Consider the following 21,049-nt stretch of genomic DNA (forward strand, 5'->3'; position numbering starts at 1 on the left):
GAATTTCTTTGGTCTCATCAGACCTCAGTATTTTCCCAATAATATTACAGCTTTATTCTCGTAAAATGGCATTCTAACTCTTTTCTCTTAATATTTTGACTTTATTGTCATACAATTCCAGCTTTTTTTCCAACGGCATAGTATGAATGTCATTGGGATAAAACTGCTGTTGCCATGGAGACATCCGTGGGTCAGCCCAGACCGAGGAAACAAACCACAGGTGTCTGTGAAGAAATGTATTCCAATGGTAGGGGGGCAAGAAAACACCTTGGGGGTTTAGAGTTGAATTTTAGCTTGCCGAGGGTAACAGTCACAACAGTAGCAGGTCAAATTTGCTGAAATTTGCACATATATTTACTAATAATAATCCATATTGAACCATAAAAGGAATGATTCATGAAAAACTATGTAGAGTGGAGCCTCAAAATTAGGGATTACCTACCATATTACCAATTACGTGCAAGCAGAGTACAGTGTCAGCCTAAACCATAACACATTAAGAAAAAAACATAGTAACATGTAAATGTTTACTATTATAAGGCAGTATTTTTGAACAAGAGAGAATAATACACCGATACAATCTAACAATATCAACAAAATAATTGACATAAGATATTAAAATTATGTTTAAAGCGCTTTTGGAGGTTCTCTTTTTCATATGAGTGCCTCCTACAGTACACATGAGGTATTGCCCCACATAGAAAACATAAAGGCGGTAGAAGTAATTTAATTCATTTAAAAAAAAACTATTTGGTTGTATCGTATTAATAATTTAGAACAATATATAACGTGTGATCAATTCTATTGTGTCCCATTTGTATTTTCTTAAGCGGAAAGAATATTGTAACACACAAGTGCTTGTTTCCGATCGGTCCCGAATAGCAACCGGAACAACATGCTAACCCGACTTGCATGCGGGAATGAATGGACGTTCATTATTTATATGTTTTCTTCGTAAAAACACTTTCATTCTTAAATGAGGTGTCAGGTTATGATTGGTTTAAACTAATATTATGCGATGGAGTGTGACATTTTAGACTCTTTGGAGCAGCTCGGGTGAGTTTAACCTTTGCAAGTATGCTAACATGTAGCTTTGCGTTGTTTGTCTTCAGCCCTGAAGCGCTTCAAATGTAACCTCCGGTGTGCTCTTTACTAATGAGTTCTGGTCTACTTTAGCTATGACGGTCCGATAAAGGAGGAAGCGGTGCTACTCCAAGCCGCCAAAGGTGGTCTGTCCTCGGCGGAATATGTGGACTTGTGCCGGTGGTTGGTGTCCCTCTTAAAGCCGCTGTGTAACCTGGAGGAGAGCATCACTTCCGGTCCAGGTGAGTCAGAATGACGGTCAAAACGCCTTCATGACTGCCACTACAAGTCTCATTTAAAGCTGTGTCTCCACCCAGAGGATATGGACAGCCTTGAGGTGGACATGAGGGGCTTGCTGAAGGAACTTTGCTGTCCATATGAAGTTTCAGCGATAGTAAGGGGGAACACGAGAGATCATCTTAAGTTTCTGTGTAAGTCATCACTCAGGAAGTGCAAACTCTGTGTTGACTTCAAGCCCACAAGTGTGCAAGTTCTTAGGATTTTTTGGTAATGATTTCATTTGAACATGCATCAGATTACAATTGAGTGCATCCCATAATCAGTTCACAGTTCCACATGTCCAAAAGGAGTAGGAAGAAGCAAAGCTTATTAAATCCTACCCCTCCATCTGGTACTTTTACAATCAGGAACTGTTACATTTGTTCACTTCCTGCCTTCCATAATACAGTTTAGGGTATTTTTTTTTTTTTTAATAATGTACCTCATACCAAAGTAGGAGGTGATATGACCATCCAATGACATAATGGGTACCATAGTAAGTGTCAATATAGTGATATATATAGCACATCATGACTGGTTCAAGACTCTTCATCCTTGTATTTAGCAAACATCAACTGCTTGTATTGTTTCTTGAATTGGCTCATCGTTGTGCATTGTTTGAGGTCCTTACTCAATCCATTCCATAGTTTGATTCCACATACTGAAATGCTATGGCTAGCATAACGTAGTCCTAGCATAGAAGTGTTTCAAATGTACTTCTTCCCTGAGATCATATTTCTCCTCTCTTGTAGAGAAGTATTGGATGACATTTTTAGGTAATTGGTTGTTTTTAGCCTTATGCATTATTTTAGCTGTTTGAAGATGAACTATATCAGCAAGTTGAAGTATTTGTGATTTTAGAAATAAGGAGTTGGTATGTTCTCTGTAGGCGGCATTATGAATTATCCTTACTGACCTTTTTTGCAGTACATTTAGCGAGTGAAGATTGCTTTTATAGTTATTAGCCCATATTTCCACACTTTTGTTTGACTGATGACAAGTTTTTTTTCCACCAGAGAAAAAGTGGTGTCATGTTTTATTGAAATAACGATGACGTAATGATAAAATTATGGTGCCAATGACTGATAATAACTCAGGTTTCACTTGACCGATTTACACAAAGTAAGGCTGGAGGATGCTATTATAGCATCATTATATATGGTGTCCACAGTTTGACCTTGGAACAGATGATTTGCATATACACTCAAAGTTTTGTCTTTTCTTGTGTAGTGTTTCTAAGCTCCGAGCTTCAGGCGGCGCAGATCGCCAGCAGCAGAGGAGGTTGCATTACAGGACATAACGAGAGTTTCACTTCCCGGGAGTTGCGGAAAATCTGCAAGACCTTAAACGTGTCGCATTCGGAGGGGCAGGATTCTGCAGATGTCCTGTCTCTTATCCAAAAGAAGGTGATGTCTTATTTGCCGCAACGGACGGCGACCTTTAAAATGACGTGTCGTGTCTTTACAGGTGGATACATTGGTCAAAAGGTGCCCCGGTGGTTTAGCGGCAAAGCCTGTATTGAAGAAATCCCTCAGCAGTGAACAGTGGGTGCGTGTTTATCATTTCTATTCCTTATATTGAGCACCGTGTGTAGACTGACAACTGCGCTTTGTAGGAGAAGCTACACAACATCAACGCAGTGATGTCATCGGAGTACGAGTGCCGACGCAGGATGCTGATCAAGCGTCTGGACGTCACCATTCAATCTTTCGGGTGGTCCGACCGAGCCAAGGTACTTTTATGTTGTCGTCTGTTTGCGTATTGTTAGCTTTCCGCTAACATGGAGGTGGCCGTAGGATACAGTTTACTCCAGGGGTCTCAAACTCAATTTACCCTGGGGGCCACTGGAGCTAGGGTCTGGGCAAGGCTGGGCCGCATCAGGTTTTCCAAAAAAAAAAACGCATTTATTAAAAACAGAAAAATATACAAACTTTTACAGTGCTTTGGTTCCGATTTTCTGCAATAAAAGCTCTGATAAAACATTCCACTGTTCTCAAATATCTTAATTCTTATTTTTCTACACAAAATAAGATGAAAAATAAATAAACAAATCAAGAATACCGAAAATCAATCAATCAGTAATAAATAAATATAATAATAATAATAATAATAATAATAAAACGGCAAATAATAAAAACTTAAGAAACCACATATAGTTGGTGGGTAGACAAATTATTTTTTTCAGATTAAAATTAACAAAGCATTATTAGAGCCCTGTAGACATGACAAAACACGACTATAGTCACATTTATACTCTTTTTATTTACAACATATTGCGCAACTGCAGGGTCTTGAGACACATGCTAACTCGCAAACTAGAGAGCTAGCGACCTAAATGGTAGCCTTCAAGTTATTTCCTTTAAACTTAAATAGCCAAAAACTTACCACTTCCACACGGATAGGGAGGATAACTATTAACAGTTATTTAACCTTTAACATGAACATTAATCAAATGTAATAATTTTTTCTGGGTACATGATACCATACAGCATCCATATCAAACTAACATTAAACTTTCATATCAAGGCGGGGGCCTCAAACTAGTGTCCTGCGGACCGCATTTGGCCCACGGGCCGCGTGTTTGAGACCCCTGGTCTACTCAGTTTTGCTATTTCTACTCAGGCCAAGGTGGACAGCATGGCCAGGGCCTATCAGCCCAAGAGGCACACCCTGAGGGCCGAGTCCACCGTGGATGCGGCCATGCTGCTGGCAGCCAGAGAGGACATCTGCAATGTGGTCAAGACCAGCAGTGGTGCCAGCAGAGAGAAGACGGCGTGCGCGGTCAACAAGGTACACACAATGAGAACATCTTCGTCTTCCATCTTTTTACTTCTTTACTTTTTTATTTCTACATTTCCAAATGTATAAACATGAGGGCTTGTTCTGTTACTTTTATTTTCTAGTTTACTTATTTTTGTTTTTAATTATTTTATTTTATTTTATTATACTGCTTTTTAATGGCCCTCAGACATTCTAAAAAAAAAAAAAGGTTTTGTCTGTTTATTCTCCAGTTTCCTCCCACATTCCAAAAACATGCTAGGTTAATTGGCGACTCCAAATTGTCCATAGGTATGAATGTGAGTGTGAATGGTTGTTTGTCTATATGTGCCCTGTGATTGGCTGGCCACCAGTCCAGGCTGTACCCCGCCTCTCGCCCAAAGACAGCTGGGATAGGTTCCAGCACACCCTGAGACCCTTGTGAGGATAAGCGGTGGAAAAATGAATGAATGAAGTATTTATATTACACGTAAAGTTGAAACTACAGATTTTTCCCCCAAAGTTGTAACAGAGAACGAAGTCACTATATTTAATTTTATTCACAGGAATAAAGTGGAAATATTTGTTTAAAAAAAATTGTAAGGCGAAATAGTTTTTATGCTTCGTCAACTAAATGCAGGCTGCTTTTTCTTTAACGATATTAAATTAGCAAATTAGTTAGCATATCTACATGAGTTGGTTCTTCATTATTTATAATTTGTAATATTTTTAAAATTGTTTTTGTATGAAAAAGTTTTCAAAGGACTGCGTCATCAAATGGATCCACTTGATCTTTTTCCACAATAATTATTGTGTACTCAATCATTTCTCTTCCTTCCAATGGGCTCAGATCCAAATGGGAAAAGTTCCCGACCGAGGAGGTCGCCCCTCAGAGATAGAAGCCCCGCTCCCGGAGATGCCCCCTTGGCAGAAAAGGCAAGATGGAGGGGGTGATTGGGGAGGTCGTGGGCGACGACGTGGCGGCGGCAGTGGTAGCTGGGGAGGAGGTGGCGGAAGAGGAGGGTGGGGAGGAGGAGGAAGTTGGCAAGGAGGCAGACAGAACCACGGGGGACACGGTGGAAAGAGAGGACGGTACAAATATTGATTTGCTGTTGATTTGCTACTATTTTTTTTTTAATGAATTGAAAAAAAACACATGACCAAACAAACCAGATGACTAACTGATGTTCATAATTATTTCAACCCCCCTAAGAAACCCAAATGGTCTGTAGTGCATCTTGTACATTTTATTGGTTTGTACCAGCGATCATACATCGTAATGATTGTAATAAATATGGATGACTTTTCTACTCTCCTTCATGCACTATTTTCCCCCCATCATTCATCTAAAGTCTATAGTGCGTTTAAATACACCAATGTTGCTCAATAGATACTTTATACAGTTTTTACAATAAACAGTGCACATAACAACCTTACATTGTGTACATTATCAACAACCTGTACATGGATTTTAAAAAAAATGCGTTTTGCACTAAGACTCCATCGTTTAACAAGCAAAATCCCCAAATCAAATTCAATAGGGATTCAAAGTCAAATATTAAAAAAAATCAGTTAAACCATACACATGCATCTTCTTCTAAATGACCTACTTCGGATTTATCCAAAAAAACCACACACAGTAACTTTCACTGCAAAAAAAAAACATACAGTTTGCTGGCACTTGAAGATTTTTAATAAAAGACCTTTTAAGTTTAAAAAAATAGCATATAAAATGATAATTTCACATCATTTTTGACTTCATTTAACCACTGACTTTCTGGCAGTGCTTTTCACACAACAATCCAATCATTGCATTTACACACACACACACACGCCTTCAATTGCCACCTTGTGTTACTTCATACAGTTGTCATCAGTAAGGTTAATAACAATAACAATCTTGGTCAAATGAGTTGTCCATAAGATTGTATTGATGCAGCTTGACGTTGGGTCATCATGTACTGTACAGCAAAAGTGCTTTATTAGGCAATAATGAATGTAAAAACTCTAATACTGTTTCAAAGTGGAGGTCCTTCACTCTGCCCAGCTAATAGCACATTTTTGCAGCGGACGCTTTGTTGCTGAGCTGCTTTTTGGCAACAAACCTCCTCCCGGTTATCGGGGCGGTCTCAGATGAGGCGGGAATTGCGGAGGTATTGGATGAGAACCTTGTAGATGAAATTGTACTGGGACAAGGTCTGGACCATCATCATCCTCTGGCCGCGCAGCTTCAGCAAGACGCTCTTGACGTCCAGCATCTGAAACAAAACACACTCCGGCTTGATTTAATGAGTTCACATGAGAAGTGGATTGAAACCAGACCCGGGAAAGGGGCGCTGGATTTCTTACAATGTGCTATCTGGTTACCTCGTTGTGCTCCAGACAGGCGATCATGATCTCGGACAGGATGACCACGCCGCTGCGGCCAACTCCGGCGCTGCAGTGCACCAGCACGGGTAGGTTGGCGTTTGTGTTGCTGATGCTGTTAGTGTGTCTCCTCACAGACTGAATCTCCTCCAGGTACGCTGTTCAGATCAAAACGGAACATTAGCAATCAAGAGATGAGGGTGGGGGGGGGGGGATCCCAAATGTGTCCAACTCACTGAGGAAGCCTTTCAAATCCTCAGGACAGCCATGGTCGGGCCAATCCGTGTACTGCAGGTGCCACACAGTTCTCTCCTGGCCTGACATCAGGTGTTTGATCTTCAGGCCCGTCGTGGCGTAGCAGCCCGACTCTGTGCGGAAGCGCGTGGTGATCTTGAAGCGGCCGTAGGTCACCGTGTTGTGTCGCGAGCCGAGCCGTGGCCAGTAGCGGAAGCTCTTTTCTCTTCCGCTCTCCTGTCACCGAAATTTCAGCGTTGATTTTATTCAATTGCACAGCTATGCCACACAATAACCTCAACAGTACGTCCAACATTTATTTGCCTGTGCCTTTTCCGCAGAGCCCAGTGTTCACTTTCACACAGTGAGACAGACAATCCTGGCCCATATTCCCAAATAAGCCCCTTCATGCTGCCCATAGAGCTGGCATTTTCCCTTTTTTTCCCTGCGTCGTCGTTTTGTATAGTGGAGGTAGTACCAGCAGGATGCGCCCTGTGTGTAATAGTACTCCACACCTGGTACTGCTTCTGTATGACAAGTATTTTATGTCACATGTCAGCATGCTGATGTGCTTCCACATGCAATTGTAGTCAGTATTCCGTCTTGGCTGGGTTCTGTATGTTACAATTCTTTGATTAAATGTCACACTTGGATTTCTGAGAGGTGTCCTGATCTGATAAAGGTGTCGGTCGAATATAAGCCCACATTCCCACTCCCCCAATTAAATTATGAAATTATATCTGTCTGCATTTCTTTTCATCGCGCAGCCCACACGTGATGACAAAAACAGCATGTGCTAGCGTGTTTCGTAATAGTACTTTTTACTGAAGTCCGAAAAAGACCCTGCAGCCCAGTTCAAAACTTGTTGTGCGCATTTTTCCTGTGGTGGCACAGAACTGGGGAAGTTTAATACGATCAACATCGTCACACATTTGAAGCAGGATTTTCACAACAACCGTGGCCTCCTGAAACATCCAAGGGACGGCAAAAAGTAGTGAAAAGCTGCGGCCCCCGCCCAAGGTGAGTAGTGTCGAGTTTAAGCGCGTTTATTGAGCAAGAAAATAAGAAAAGTATGTAAGATTTGCGCTGTTATTGAATTGATGTCGGTATTAATATCAAAAGTCCAATGTTGGTGCCATTTTTACCCAAACCCTGTGGGAGGAAAACGGCAGTACAAAACCAGCTTTTAAAAATGTTATCTCACCTCTTCGGCCGTAACCATGGCAATGATGGCAACGCCCTGCTCCCACACCATCTGCCAAAAGTCTTGGCATGTGTTGGAAAGGGGCCCCTGGGTGGCGATGTAGTTCCACTCATGTCCAGCTACATTTATCTGTGTAGAACAAAGACTTTTAAAAGACAAACAACACTACTGACTGTAGCGTCAGCAAAACCTGTCCTGCAGCAAACCTCCATACACCGCGTGGGAGTCGCAGCATGTCGTGCATTGTTTTCTGGACACTTGTGCCATTTGTTGTGACTGGTAATGCTCACTGCATACTTGATTAGGTACAAGTCACGGAATAATGTCAAATTGTGCCCCTCTAAGTAAGGTAAGCAAAATATTAGAAACAGCTATCATTATGATGCTGTGCAGTTCTATAAACAATAACTGTTCAGCCCTTTAATAGCCCTTCCGCTATTGGAGCCAAGTAAACAGTATAGGTGTACCTAATGATGTGGCCGGTGGGTTATCACTTACTCTGACGTGCGATGCGTTGATGTAGCCTGTGTTGTTCTCTTTGGTGGGAACCAGCTCCACGCGGGTGTCGTCGTATGGCAGCACATCCTGGAAGCGGTTCTTGTCGGCGCTTTCTGCCATTTGGGCAATGGTGCACTCCCCAGACGGGCGAGACCTGGGGACGCTCTCGTACTCCTTCAGCAGCTCGCCCATCTCCATGTGACGCTCCAGGACTTTACACTAGAGGACAGGGTAGGTTGGACGTTGTTTAGTCAATACATGCCCCCATGTACTTAGAATAACACGTGTTTCACTTAACTTTTACTAATATTACTGTTTAGTCTGAAGTTAAGCTATCTTCCCTGCTGCCATTTTGAAATGCACTGGAATTCACTTCACTGTTAACAGTGAGACACACATATAGGTGAACGGGGCTAACCTGTTAAGCCCGTAACATCATTCATAGAAACACATGTTGATTGGTTTGTTTTGGTTCGGCTGTCCCTACCCGCTCATCATTGGAGGCTTGTTCGGGCTCGTCCTTGACCTCACTCTGTGCCGGGTGCCTGGACACAGACAGGCCATTGAAATGGGCGACCTTCAGAGGGCCCATTTTCCTCATGTCCGACCGTACGCTCTTCTTCATGCCCTGGTGTGGGAGGAGTACAAGCAGGTGAAGACAGGTACGGTCGACTGTCTAGCGTTGTTTCTTACAGCCAGTCGCGCAAAAGGGGGGGCGGGGCTAATGGCATCCTACTTGGACGTTCTGCAGGGAAATGTCACCCGCCCGGTTTGCCGACACGGTCCAGGCAGCATTCTTCCAGTGTGTTGGACAACTTGAGTGCATCATTGCATGGCGGTTAGGTAAGCAAGCTGATGTCACAGTGATAGGAAACTGAAGGCCAACTAAGACCGGATTTTATTTGCTCAGGGAGAATGACAAATATTTGGATGGCACAAAAACAAAAGTCACTCATACTTGTTTTTAGCTGCTTTATGGCGTAAAAACGTTGGCAGGCAGCATGATGGAAATGTGAGTTGTCTCTTACTGCCTTGTGATTGGCTGACAACCAAGATCCAAGCTTACGTAGAACCCTAAAAAGGGTAAGTGGCTGAAAATGAATGAATGCTGACAACTCACCGGAGGAGGTAAACCTTCGATGGTCTTCTTTGCCTGAGGTACGTCCGACACCGGCCTCCTCTTGAATTCTTTCTTAGACTTGTGCTTGACCTCACCACTCAGGTCTCCCTCCGACACAGAGGGCATGATTCTGGGTTGCAGCAGATACAGAGGCTCCTTCTCTTGGATCAGTGAATGAACCTTGTAAGTGAGGGCAGCGGCTAGCGAGGGGTCCAGTGACGAGCCGATCGGATATGCCGGAGGGGGCTCAAGGGGAGTCTGTTGTTGCGCAGATGGTGAGTGAACGGCATGGAGCTGCTGCTGCTGCTGCGGTGGTGGTGGAGGCGGCTCTTCTGGAATGATGGTGCCTATGGTGCCATGAGAGAGTGGCGTGTGGCGGCCTGTGTCTTCCTCAAATTCCTCCTCATCACCACTGCTGTGCACCAGCATGGTGGCATCTGAGAGGGATTTCTTATGTCCATACAACACATCCTCCTTGCTGTCAGCCTTTTCTGTCGTCTTTGTGCGCTCCAAATAAACATTGAGTTGGGAACCTTGTGAGTGACCGCCACGTGGGATCGAAGGAGGCGTGGCAGTTTCGGCCGCTGACGAAGACATTTGCCGCTCTTTGAGCCTCATTCCCTCCAGGCTCTGTGCCAGCCCAGCAATCTCGATGGAATTGCGCTTCTGAGCGTGGTAAGGAGGTCTGTGCAGAGGTCCACTCAGAAGAGGCTCTGATACCTCTTGCAAGGAGTGAGCCACAGGCAGGCTGTCCTCTTGGAACGTCTGGACAGAGTGGTGCACACGGCGCGTGATGATGAGGTCTGGGTTGCTGCTACTGACGTAGAGGTGACGTGACAAGTCTGGCGTGCTGTTAGCGGGCCGAGGATGCGCGTACGGGTATGGCGGAGGTGGTCTGTACACCTGTGTCCTCATGATGTTGGGGGCTGGATACTCTTGGGCTTGCTGCAGCTGGACGTTGGTGAGCTCTGGGACACTAACCGCCCCCACCACGGGTCTCCTCTCAGTGGGGTACGGGTGATATGGCGACGGGCCGTGAAAGCTGGAGCCCATGTGGAAAGGATAGTGGTGATGGTGTTGGTGGTGCTGGGCAGTGCCGCCATGCTCCCCTCTGATCTCTGGCTGACTGTAAACGAGAGGGTCGGGCCTGCTGTAGGCGTACGAGTTCCCGATGTTAAGGTTCCTCATGGAGTGGCTCTGCCGGTGTTCCTGGGACAAAAGCATCCCCCCACCACCTCGATTCTTCTGCCGCATCACTGTCTCGTAATCAGGAGTGGCGCGGTAGGAAGGTGGGATGAGTGCACTGTGGCGATGTGAAGGGATGTAGTCCGGCCTAGTGATGTCGCTTGTGATTGAGGGGTTGGAGGACATGGGTGATGGCTGAAGATAGTGCTGCGGGTTGGTCAGAGAGCTGGTGCTGTGTGCACTGTACACACTGCCATTGCGTAAGCGCCCCCCGCTGCCATACTCCATAGGCGGGCAGTCCAGGCTGGTTTGGGAGTGGTAGTAATATCCATTCTGACTGTTCATGTACAGGTTATCTATGATGGAGAAACGAGACTCGAATGACCAAGGCCAAATGGTAAACATTTGTGTTGAAAGGCATTACCTTGGGACGAGCTGTAGGGCTCTGTAAAATGGCCGTTGTAGTGCATTTGTGATGGGGGCATCATGTAGCCCTGAGGCTTTGGCTGTAGTTCAACAAGAAAGATATTTGACTTACTTTCTGTGATGTTTATGTGTAATGTAAGAGTCTGCATAGAACTTACCAGAGACAGTCTTGTTGATGATCTTCGTCTGACTAGGTTGACTCCTGTGGGCTCCGTTGGTCTGGTGGGAAAAACACAAATAAGTCTACAGTCCAATAACAGCACTTATATGACGTGTGTGAACATGTTTTACTAGAAGGCCTAATTTGCCTTTGAATGAAAGGCACCACACAACTTCGTGCAGTTCTTGTCATCTTGCTTTTATTACGGTTTTAAAGACAACACTGTGTAATTTCTTTGGGCAGCATTACATTTTGTAATAAAGATAACAAGCAGACACCTAATAAAATATGGGACTATTAACAGGCTTTTAGAGATGTGTATGTGTTTATTTAATCAAAATGTACACATACAGAAGTTGAAGCTGATTTATTAATCTTCTCATGTCACATTAACAATACTTCCAATATGTTATGCATATATAATGCAGATTTGACTCACGCGGTTAGAGGATGTATTAGTTTAACATGTTTATTATTGTGTTTGCATTTTGCAGTGGTGTACAACTGCATTGCATAATACAGAGAGCTGTTTATTTTTTTTGGGGGGGGGTGTTTTAGGGGTGTGGTTTGTTGTGTCCCTACTCAAAGTCACAGGTATACACCAACAGTGTTGTATTATGTATTATGTTTTGTCCTCATGGCAAGAACATGAGAAAATTGTTAGGCAGCGCTCAGTATTTGGCTACATTGGTAAACATGTTGGTAAATAAATACAAAGCTCTTGTAATGGTGTACCCAATATCCTGGTCAGTGAATGCATAGAATTTTTTACTTTCTACTGCTCACCCCTTATTGGAAGGCGGAGAGGTGCGAGAGAGCATTGGAAAACGAGGAAAGGATAGAGTGAGAAGAGACTTCTGGCAGCCAGAATGCCGGGAGTCATACTCCTCCCTGAGGAGGCGGAAGCAGGGGGGGAGGAGGACAGGAGTCAGGACCGGCGCTTGCCAGGCAGGAACTGGCCTAGACGTGTGAAACTTACAGGCTACTTTTGTTGATCTTATAAAACTTGAGTCTGGCCAGACACATGCGACACACGTATTTGGACGTTTCCATGTCTTCCTGCAGAGAGAACAGTGTGAGTGAGCTAGGATTGTGGTTGATAATGCATCATCGCCCTCTGACATTCAGCTGATGTTATGTGACTTTAATGGCCCACACCCAAATAACGGCACATACACAGGCACATTGTTGTGCTGACTAGACGATCCAATAAGAGTGCAATGTTGAGAAGGTGCAACACCAGAGGAAAGAGACTTACGGTCTGGAACTGAACACTCTCCTCTCTGTTGAGCAGTTCCAGGGCAAAGAAAGACCTGTTGTGACTCATGTTGTTAATTTCATTCCACCTATATGGCCAATTAAAGCACAGTCAAAAAAGGAAATAACAAGGCAGGGGGAGAGAAGAAAACACATGATGTCATTGCAGTTAAAACTAAATGACAGGAGGGAGTTCTAGTATTCATACACGTATGCACTACAGTGATGCAATATTTATTAGCCGTTTTTTTTGTATGTAACAGCATGAGTGAACGTAACAGGCAACTATCTCTAATAGTAATAGTTAATTTAGATTACCTAAATAAATTAAGAGGCCTGCCATTTTTGTGCTTGACAAAGATCCCGTCAAGGCAAGATCCCAGCGTCACGTCAGCGCCAGTGTGGTCCTGTAATAAGACATTTTATTTGACTCATTAGACACACTGGCTGTACGGTAGCTAGCCATTACGCCAGCTTCTTCACTACAACCGACCTTGGCTTGGTAGCTCTCCTGACCATAGCCCTCCATTTTCTCCACCTCTTGCATGTAGAGCATTTCAGCTTCCGGGGCTGGCAAACCCCTGAGAATGAAAGTCATCGGAGAACAAGCATTAGGACAAGTATCTGAGATTCTGGAGTAAATGACATTCTCCAAACCTGTTGACTTTATAAACCTAACAAAGGAATCCAAATTTAAAGTTAAGGTGCATTCACAGCTTGATTATATTTTGCAGTGTTCAATCACAGCTATATGTATAAAGATACATGTCATAAGACAACTGTGCAATGCCATAAAAAAGTGGCAAATTCCACTTATGTCAGCAATAACAGTGATGATGATTGGACACCACAATTTTTTTTTTACATGTAAGTACATAACTAGTGTTTTCATCATGTGGAGTAATTTGGTCCCATAACTATAGCCTAAATTCTTGCTACAGAACATATCCTGTCATAAAATGGTGGCTGAAATGTAAGTATGCTAAAGCTCACCTGTAGGACTGATAGAGAAGGGCCACCTTCTGAGTAGCCTCCTCTGGCACTCGTTCTTCCTGGATCCAATCCTGAAAGAACAAGACCCCACTGATGCAACGCGACTACACTCGAGAACCGCATTAGTTAATTGCAGACAAAGAGAAAAAAAGGCCTACAATAGGGAACAGCACCAACTTCTGAAGGAACTCCTGGGAATCGTAGCTATCCAAGTCACCAAAGTCAGCTGTGGATAGAGGAAAAGACTATTATAAATTTGACCGGAAAAACAAGTTAAATCACCCATTCAAGAATGGAAGAATAATTGGCGGTTTCCTTTGATTTGGAATTGCTTAGGTGTAGAGCAACTGTTGAAGCTCCAGCCTGCCTGTTGGCAAATCTCTGCTATGTTCACTATCCTCGGCATCAGCAATGTTGTAATGCAATGCCTGCCCTTCACTCCAGTGTCTCTGCCAGGGACACCATTAGATTTATGCACAGTTTTGTGATTTTTAAAGGAAAAGCTTACAAATAGAACATGCTACAAGTGCCGTGATCTTGGAGGCTTTGGCAAAATAATATACAACTTTGCGGCATTTTGGGAATTGTGGTGGTGGAACACACACACAGTCACAAGCCAATGATGTGTCAATATAACAAACAACTTATATTTATTTTTGAGCAAGCAGCCAGAAGAGACACAACACAATATTTCTTCAAATTGTGGCCTCATCTCAAACAGTTGCCGTGCCTCAAATAATCACCAGGTGGGCAAACTCGCCTTACCTATAAGAGTCGTTAAGTACACTCTGCAATTGAGTAAATAAGTAGCCACTGTTTGAGCAAATGTGGTAATTATGTCAGTCTAGAGTAGACGCTGTTGGCATTGTGTCTTACAGGCATGACTATTTGTCATGCCAGTGATGACTGACAGCTGAGACAGCATGGTTGTCTCGAAGCAGAATCGTGAGAAACAATTCATGTTTACCTTGCACGGCGAGGCTCGCCAAGCGGATGGCCTGGTCTAACGTGCATGAGATTCGGCCTTCCAGAACATCCTTCTTCAGCTGGAGGTAATACTGATACCTGTGCAGAACAACACAGTGGACGTGAAGTCAGTCAAATAACACAATGTGACTAAAGATTATGGCCGGAAAAGCTGAGATGCCACCAGCATAGTGAAGGTGTAGCACTGGCCACAGCACTGGAGGCGACTTCCAATGCCAGCCTGATAGTCACATTGTCTCTTGTTATCAGTTAATGTACCTCTGTTGTCTTGTACCAACGACCCAAAACAGGCTGACCTTTTTGAGAGATAAAGACATCTCGGCTAAAGATACTTTTTGGACTGAAGAACCGTGTTACCTTGTAATCTCCTGCTGCAGTTGCACCACACTGGGGATGTAGAACACGACCCCAAAGTAAACAGTCGGCTCTACACCGTACTTGTCCAGCTGTTTCTTTAGCGGCTTGTCCGGGTCGATCCATCTCTGCTGGTTTTGCTTGTTGAAGTACCACAGACTGAAGTATGTTATCTACCAGCACACAGCGGAGAAAACACACCACATGTCATATCAGGGACAGCATCAAAACAGGGATTGTTATACTCGAACTAGGGTTGGGCTATATTTTTATATAGCCCTATATTTTGTATAGAGTCTTCTAATTATAAAAAAAAATACTTATATTGGTTTAAATGATAAACCTACACAAGGAGAGTTGCGCGCCACGGCAGTCTTTGATACATAAGTTGAATGAAATGCTGGGAAGTATTTGCTCGGCGGCACCTCAGAGCGTGAATGGCATCTAGCATGATTAGCTTCGTTTCGCATGCTGGTGTGATTAATGTAAGGGGCGTTTCACAATGGAGGGTGACAGCGTGCAGGTTCTGAGTTAAGATGGGAGACACGTCTATTGTTGTACCCAACCCATCTTCAAGACATTCTCAACACACAGGACATAGTAACAACCTTCAAAACAAAAGCAAAGTTTGCCGTCTGTGTAGACAAGAGTGCCATAAAAAGTTGGAATTGCATAGGTGACTACATCTTCCTTAATGACATAATAGGTGGTTGAAGAGTTAGTAACAATGTGTGCACAGGCTGACATCCCATAACTTTTGTTTTTTTGGCTGCTATATTATTGTTACTGACTTTTAAAAATAAAAATAGGCTCCGGCATACCCGCGAAAACGTTGTGTTTGAATTCGGGGTCTGCATCCTACAGGCCAGTACGAAAGCCAGACGTTCGGAGGCTCCTTCTCCAGATGGGAATCAGCCTGGTGAATTCAGACGGTCTAGCCTTCCTCACATTTCCTTGTTGGGTACGTTCAAGATGACTATCTTGTTCCATTTATGTTCATAAATGGAATGTGTTAGGCATTTACATGAGTTTTGTCAAAAGTCAAATCTCTCCATGTTGTAAAAACTTTGAAGAATGGCATTACATTCAAATGCTGCACACATCAATCTCTGCTTACACAAATAATACTAACGATTTACAAACAAATGAATAATTAATACTTATGCTTGATTCGGTGAGCTTTGCACCGTAATGCTGACTTTTTTTAAGGGCTGAGTGGAAGCGCAAAAAGAATGTTATATATGTAACTGGATGGCCAGTGAGGGCGGGGCGTAAGGCCCTGTGGTCTGCAAGTCTTATTACAACATAATAGTAAAAGTAAGCAAAGTAACAAACTAATACAAAAGACCAAGGGGAATTGTTGACAGATACAAAACATTATTTTTATTTAACAAGGGATTCTCATAAAAATGCTTCTCATAAAAAACTAGACACCATTTAAACACTAAACACAACTTGGCTCTAATTTGGTGGGGATCGGAAATAAAAAAAAACAAACAAAGAAAACACAGCAAACCAAGACCAACAAAGGCAAATCCCACAACACAAAATAAACTTTCAATCAAACACTAACCTCCCAATTAGACCAAGCAAAAGTGCATAGGTGTGATGTAAAACTGCTGTTGGTCCTCCACTAAAGTGCATACCCTTACAGACGTCACTAAGCCCGTTGAGACAGAGCACAAACTCAGAGCGACATCAACTGCTCCAAACTAAGACGAACACACATAAGGAAGTCCTCTAAAGAAAGTGGCAATGTGCGCATCGACCGCATGGTGCGACGAGCACAATGGGGCATAGAAAAAAAACACACGGACAAAACAAAGCACAACTAAACAGCAGTGGCTCACTAAAAGACAAAAATATAAACCAGCTAGCCACTACATTTGTCGGTTGCATTTTGAGGGGAATTTGTGGACTTTCTCATTCGGATAGCCTTCGCTTAGCATGATAACGTCGTGCAGCATAAAATGCGCCCTTTTAGGATACAGACCGCCCCAAATTCAAAACAGCCAATGAGTGAATGGGCATGACGCCATACCGTACTATATAAACGCCCCCGAACGCCATATTTTTTACCGGAGTGAATCATCTAACCCTAAATGGCAGGAACCACCCGTACATAGGTGCTGTTTTCTTTCTCGGGCTTTCAGCAAACCACGGGATGGTTACCAGGTTTCCGCCTAGACTACGATCAAAAAAGTCCGAGATCATCGACTCCGCAGTGTTCAGTTCCCCGGAGGAAGCACATCGAATGTGAGCCGTGGTCAGCATGGCTGCCGCGAAGAGTTCGCCTCTGTTGCTCCGGGGCCTTAGTGTCGGAATGACTGAACAGATTAATACGAGTATGGCAACACTGTCTTCCAGAACAAAATGGTTCGATGGTGAAGCCCAAGCTCGAACATTTACGCCACGGCGACATCTTTGGCCGTGTGATAATGCTCAGTAGCTAGCTTGTAAGTTTTATTGAACAGCCACCTTCGCCAACTTAACTCGAATTCAATGTCGAAATGCCGATTTATTATCCTATCACGTTTATAGGCGAACCTAGCTTTTATCACTACGTGTTTTTCATATTAGACACTCCAAATCATTGTTGAAATAATACATAAAATTGTTTCCAAAAACGGCGCAAATCACCACTAGATGTTGCATCATACGTGCTACTTAATTCAAATGACTGCAGAAATCCCAGCCTAATTTGTTACGGTAACATACAGGTTAATTGTCTTATGAAACCATGGTTTGTAAGGCATAATTATATGAATGCAAACTAAATTCGTAACTAGATTAAAATGCCAGTTGATGGCTGTTTGGTGTTAACGTGCATATTCTTTAAACTGATTAATTATGCCGTTTTCTGTGAACCCTGAAGTTTGGGATGGTTCTGAATGCTCGCTTTCTTCTTCTTCTTTTGTTTATTTGGCGGTTGGCAAATAGCTTCTGGTGTGCATTACCGCCACCTCCTGAACAGGAGGATGGAACAGAATCTAACTCTTCTATAACCTGTAAGTCAGTTTTTCTTAAAAAGGAAAATATGTCTATATAATACATGTCCCGAGTTTAATTGCAAAATATTCGCGAGATTGAACTTGATCTATTCTCAAATGCACTTCTCTCCTGTTGGTATTGACTGCAATCTATTAAGACATGACAGATACTTTCAAATACATTGCAATCGTTACACAGTCCTATTTCATGCTTACCTATAATTTTAGGTGTACTGTTAAGCCAACAATGTTCTGCTGTCATTCTTGTTATGACGGCTTCTTCTCTCCTGTTCATGTTGCTCCTTCTTGCTAGAACTAGTCTTTTTTTGAAGCATAATAGGTCCCCTTTAACACCTTATAAGCCCATTAAAAGTGAAAGGTAGAATTCATTTCTTAACATCCAGTTCAAATATACCTATATCCCCACATGGATCTCCTTGATGCAATGGAATTCCTTGCTGGGAAAAACGCCTTTGCCCATTGAAAGTGACATTTAAAAAGGCATTTGCAACAGAGCTGTTCATGTAATGATTGTAGCTTTGGTTTTTAATACTATCGTTTTTTGTCTGACTTGAGAATGTAGGATTCTACATTGTCACTAGGTGGCAGTCATTGCAAGGTGAGATTATAACTACTATGTTGGGTAATATTTATTATTTTATAATATTTCATATCTAGAGGGCTGCAATTTTGTTAAAACATATTTTGAAGATTGTAAACAGGTTTTATGACATAAGTAGGAAAACATTTCATTTACAAATAAGAATTCCTACTTTGTGGTGATTCACTTATGCTGAATTATCTGAACAAAACATCCACATTGTAGCTTTGTGTTATAGGTGATATAGAAAACTTCTGCAAGACTTAATTAATAATGAATCAATTTTATTTTTTACAATATGCAGAAGGCAAAAACGGAGCTGCAGGCCGAACTGAGGGCACCCGTAGTCTATATGGTGGAAAACAAGTTTAGCAGAAAAACAGCTGCAGGTTGGTGCTAAAGGAAGCCTGAGCTTAAATGAAAGCACAGATGTTTTGGACAGACAATTGACTTTTGACTCAGCCAGTTTCTTACCAATGAATAAATGTGCTTTACAATTTTGAGACAATTTGAGTGTATTTCATAATATGGGTTATGGTTTGTAGCTTTTGTATACAACTCTGCTGAATTGAAATTTTATATCATCATATCGTGATACATGCTCATGTCCATATCACCCAACCTTAAAACGGTGGCAACTCCATAGAAAGTAGGGGTTTCCCGATCCGACATTGGTCCAACATTATATCTGACTACACCTAAAATATCCAATATCGGCTCTCCCATACAAAAAGTAAATTCCAGACTGCGCCCCAGTACATCTATCCAGCAGTGGCCAGACAGAACCCATGTGATCACAGGCACACGCTTCGGTCTTTACAGATTTGTTGCATGATATGCTTGACGTCTGGCATGACAGTTCGACCGAAGCGTATATCTCCAGAAAATTTGTGGTCGGTTTCCAAATCTAGCGTTTAAATTCTGCATTCAGTCATGCAATATTGTCAATGCATATTAGTAATGACAAAAGTGGTTACCGTTTTTGTCAGCTTCTTGCTGAAAGTGCAATACAGGAAAGAACAATCCCACCTCTCTAGTGCAAACATACCTCTCTTAACTCCAGCCTCTGGGCAACCGCCTCCAAACATTCCTGGCCCGTGCTCTCCACTGACAGCGTGAACTCCACAAACTCTCCATTGAGCTGCTGGATCCGAGTGACCAGGCAGCTCTTGCTGGAAACCGTGTACCTTCTCGTACGTTTGAGTTTCAAGCCGAAGGGCAGGGGCATGGTTCCGCTCGCTTCTTCTAGTCTTGGCAAATTACTCTGCTCGCTGCCCCTTCTATGTCATTATAGTTGTTCAATGTCATGGGGATCATCGTCCAGGCAGACCTGTAAAAAGGCGACACAGGTAATGCCCATCAGCATACAAGCAAGGTCTATAACCATTTATTTATTTAACCAGCACAGTATAATCTAAAAATAAAATTTGTTTATTAATAATTAGGGATAAGTAATTAGCTATAACCAAAAAATACCCTTCAAAGATCCAACACAAATACTGTTTTACCAAGTTACTATTGCTGTTTGTGTGCACATTGTCAAAAATAACGATAATAACGTGGTTTGTATGTGGTTTGAGGCTGCAAACCACAACAATAATGCCAAACAACGTAATTAAACAATTGTCCAAAATGTAAACGTACCAGGTATGCACGATAAGTGTAATATTGCGATTTCTTCATTGAAATCATATTAAAGGACTGAAATGTTTGTTGATTAAAGTCGGTGATACCCCGTCAAGTGATTAGTCTGAGCCAGTAGAAATCCCTGCCCCCCTCTGTTCCACCAGAGTCCGAATGAACTATCACCTAACTCCGCTACAACTTTGCTAAATGTAGACTTTTGCTTTAAAACATCAATTTAAACCTCAAATAAACCAACCTTACTCAGTAGAGTAAACAATATGTCCATCTATGTGTACAACCATAAGCTTTTAGCATATCATGCTAACACACATCCCCAGCAAATAGACGACACCCGTGAGTACGAGCTGACGTCGCCGGTAAATATTTTGGCCACCTGACGTTACCGGTGTGAGCCGCCAGATGAGAGTTGTCAAGGTCAGAGTTCCAATAAATTCCACTTGATAAAAAAAACGTCATGTAAATAACTACATTAAAAGTAGTATTTGTAGCGTTGATGTGGATCCTGGGTCAGGGCGAAAGTGCCACTCCATGCCTGCTGTACTGTTCACTTGGCTTCCAAGCGTGTTTTGCTTCCTGGGATTGCATGCGCAACAAGTGTCTCCATCCGCGGATCTAGCTCTTTTGTGTTTGCGTTTTCTAAACTAAATAAATGCCAAAACATTCCAATATCCTTTCAACGTGTTTAAACAACACATGTATTCTAGTTCATTTACACCTTTAAATACACTGTTAAAATGTATATTAGTTGCAGCGTGGCGGAGGGATACACTAGGGTTTTAGGGGGAGCCATGAGCTCAGACAGCTGGAATGCCGAGTGGTGAGAATTCCCCAAATGGGACAGCTGCCTGGACCGGCTGGACGCTGACCTGTCTCTTTACCTTCCACCTATCTCACATTGTGCAAGGAT

At 42.8% G+C, this 21,049-nt stretch overlaps 2 protein-coding genes across 6 annotated transcripts; one reads left to right on the top strand and one right to left on the bottom strand.

The window, feature by feature from the left end:
• The first annotated feature begins 866 nt into the window (after nucleotides 1–866).
• On the top strand, nucleotides 867–5,640 carry fam98b (family with sequence similarity 98 member B). The gene is made up of 8 exons (XM_058091543.2): nucleotides 867–1,056; nucleotides 1,177–1,325; nucleotides 1,401–1,514; nucleotides 2,593–2,768; nucleotides 2,830–2,910; nucleotides 2,978–3,094; nucleotides 3,985–4,152; nucleotides 4,970–5,640. The coding sequence occupies exons 1-8, from the start codon at nucleotides 1,019–1,021 to the stop codon at nucleotides 5,222–5,224; spliced, it is 1,098 nt and encodes a 365-aa protein (XP_057947526.2). The 5' UTR covers nucleotides 867–1,018; the 3' UTR covers nucleotides 5,225–5,640.
• Nucleotides 5,641–5,789: 149 nt separating this feature from the next.
• On the bottom strand, nucleotides 5,790–20,718 carry ptpn21 (protein tyrosine phosphatase non-receptor type 21). 5 transcript variants are annotated; one of them, XM_058091536.2, is made up of 20 exons: nucleotides 20,611–20,718; nucleotides 19,544–19,825; nucleotides 14,908–15,077; nucleotides 14,531–14,628; nucleotides 13,722–13,789; nucleotides 13,564–13,634; nucleotides 13,064–13,151; nucleotides 12,889–12,977; nucleotides 12,572–12,659; nucleotides 12,293–12,372; nucleotides 12,100–12,204; nucleotides 11,312–11,372; nucleotides 11,152–11,233; nucleotides 9,543–11,083; nucleotides 8,910–9,050; nucleotides 8,423–8,641; nucleotides 7,925–8,053; nucleotides 6,723–6,957; nucleotides 6,487–6,644; nucleotides 5,790–6,377 (listed from the first exon to the last, which is right to left on the bottom strand). In XM_058091536.2, exons 2-20 carry the CDS (start codon nucleotides 19,721–19,723, stop codon nucleotides 6,249–6,251), a joined length of 3,732 nt encoding a protein of 1,243 aa, XP_057947519.2. In that variant the 5' UTR covers nucleotides 19,724–19,825; nucleotides 20,611–20,718; the 3' UTR covers nucleotides 5,790–6,248. The 5 variants fall into 5 exon arrangements, with proteins under 5 accessions (XP_057947519.2, XP_057947517.2, XP_057947515.2 ...); XM_058091534.2 differs by having other exon boundaries at nucleotides 20,526–20,717; XM_058091532.2 differs by having other exon boundaries at nucleotides 20,516–20,717.
• Between the last annotated feature and the right edge of the window lie 331 nt (nucleotides 20,719–21,049).

The sequence above is a fragment of the Doryrhamphus excisus genome, linkage group LG14 (genome assembly GCF_037039965.1).
Source record: "Doryrhamphus excisus strain RoL-2023G ecotype Guam linkage group LG14, RoL_Dexc_Guam_v1.1, whole genome shotgun sequence".
In the NCBI taxonomy this organism is placed as follows: domain Eukaryota; kingdom Metazoa; phylum Chordata; class Actinopteri; order Syngnathiformes; family Syngnathidae; genus Doryrhamphus; species Doryrhamphus excisus.

What these genes read in the sequence shown, in the direction of transcription:
- fam98b (XM_058091543.2), top strand. Translation starts at nt 1,019, where the DNA reads ATGGAGTGTGACATTTTAGACTCTTTGGAGCAGCTCGG. An exon ending in GAGCATCACTTCCGGTCCAG is followed by an intron (nt 1,326 to 1,400) that starts GTGAGTCAGAAT and finishes GTCTCCACCCAG; the next exon opens with AGGATATGGACAGCCTTGAG. An exon ending in TGTCTCTTATCCAAAAGAAG is followed by an intron (nt 2,769 to 2,829) that starts GTGATGTCTTAT and finishes GTGTCTTTACAG; the next exon opens with GTGGATACATTGGTCAAAAG.
- ptpn21 (XM_058091536.2), bottom strand. Translation starts at nt 19,723, where the DNA reads ATGCCCCTGCCCTTCGGCTTGAAACTCAAACGTACGAGAAGGTACACG. An exon ending in CTGCAGCAGGAGATTACAAG is followed by an intron (nt 14,629 to 14,907) that starts GTAACACGGTTC and finishes TGTTCTGCACAG; the next exon opens with GTATCAGTATTACCTCCAGC. An exon ending in AGAGTGTTCAGTTCCAGACC is followed by an intron (nt 12,373 to 12,571) that starts GTAAGTCTCTTT and finishes TTCTCTCTGCAG; the next exon opens with GAAGACATGGAAACGTCCAA.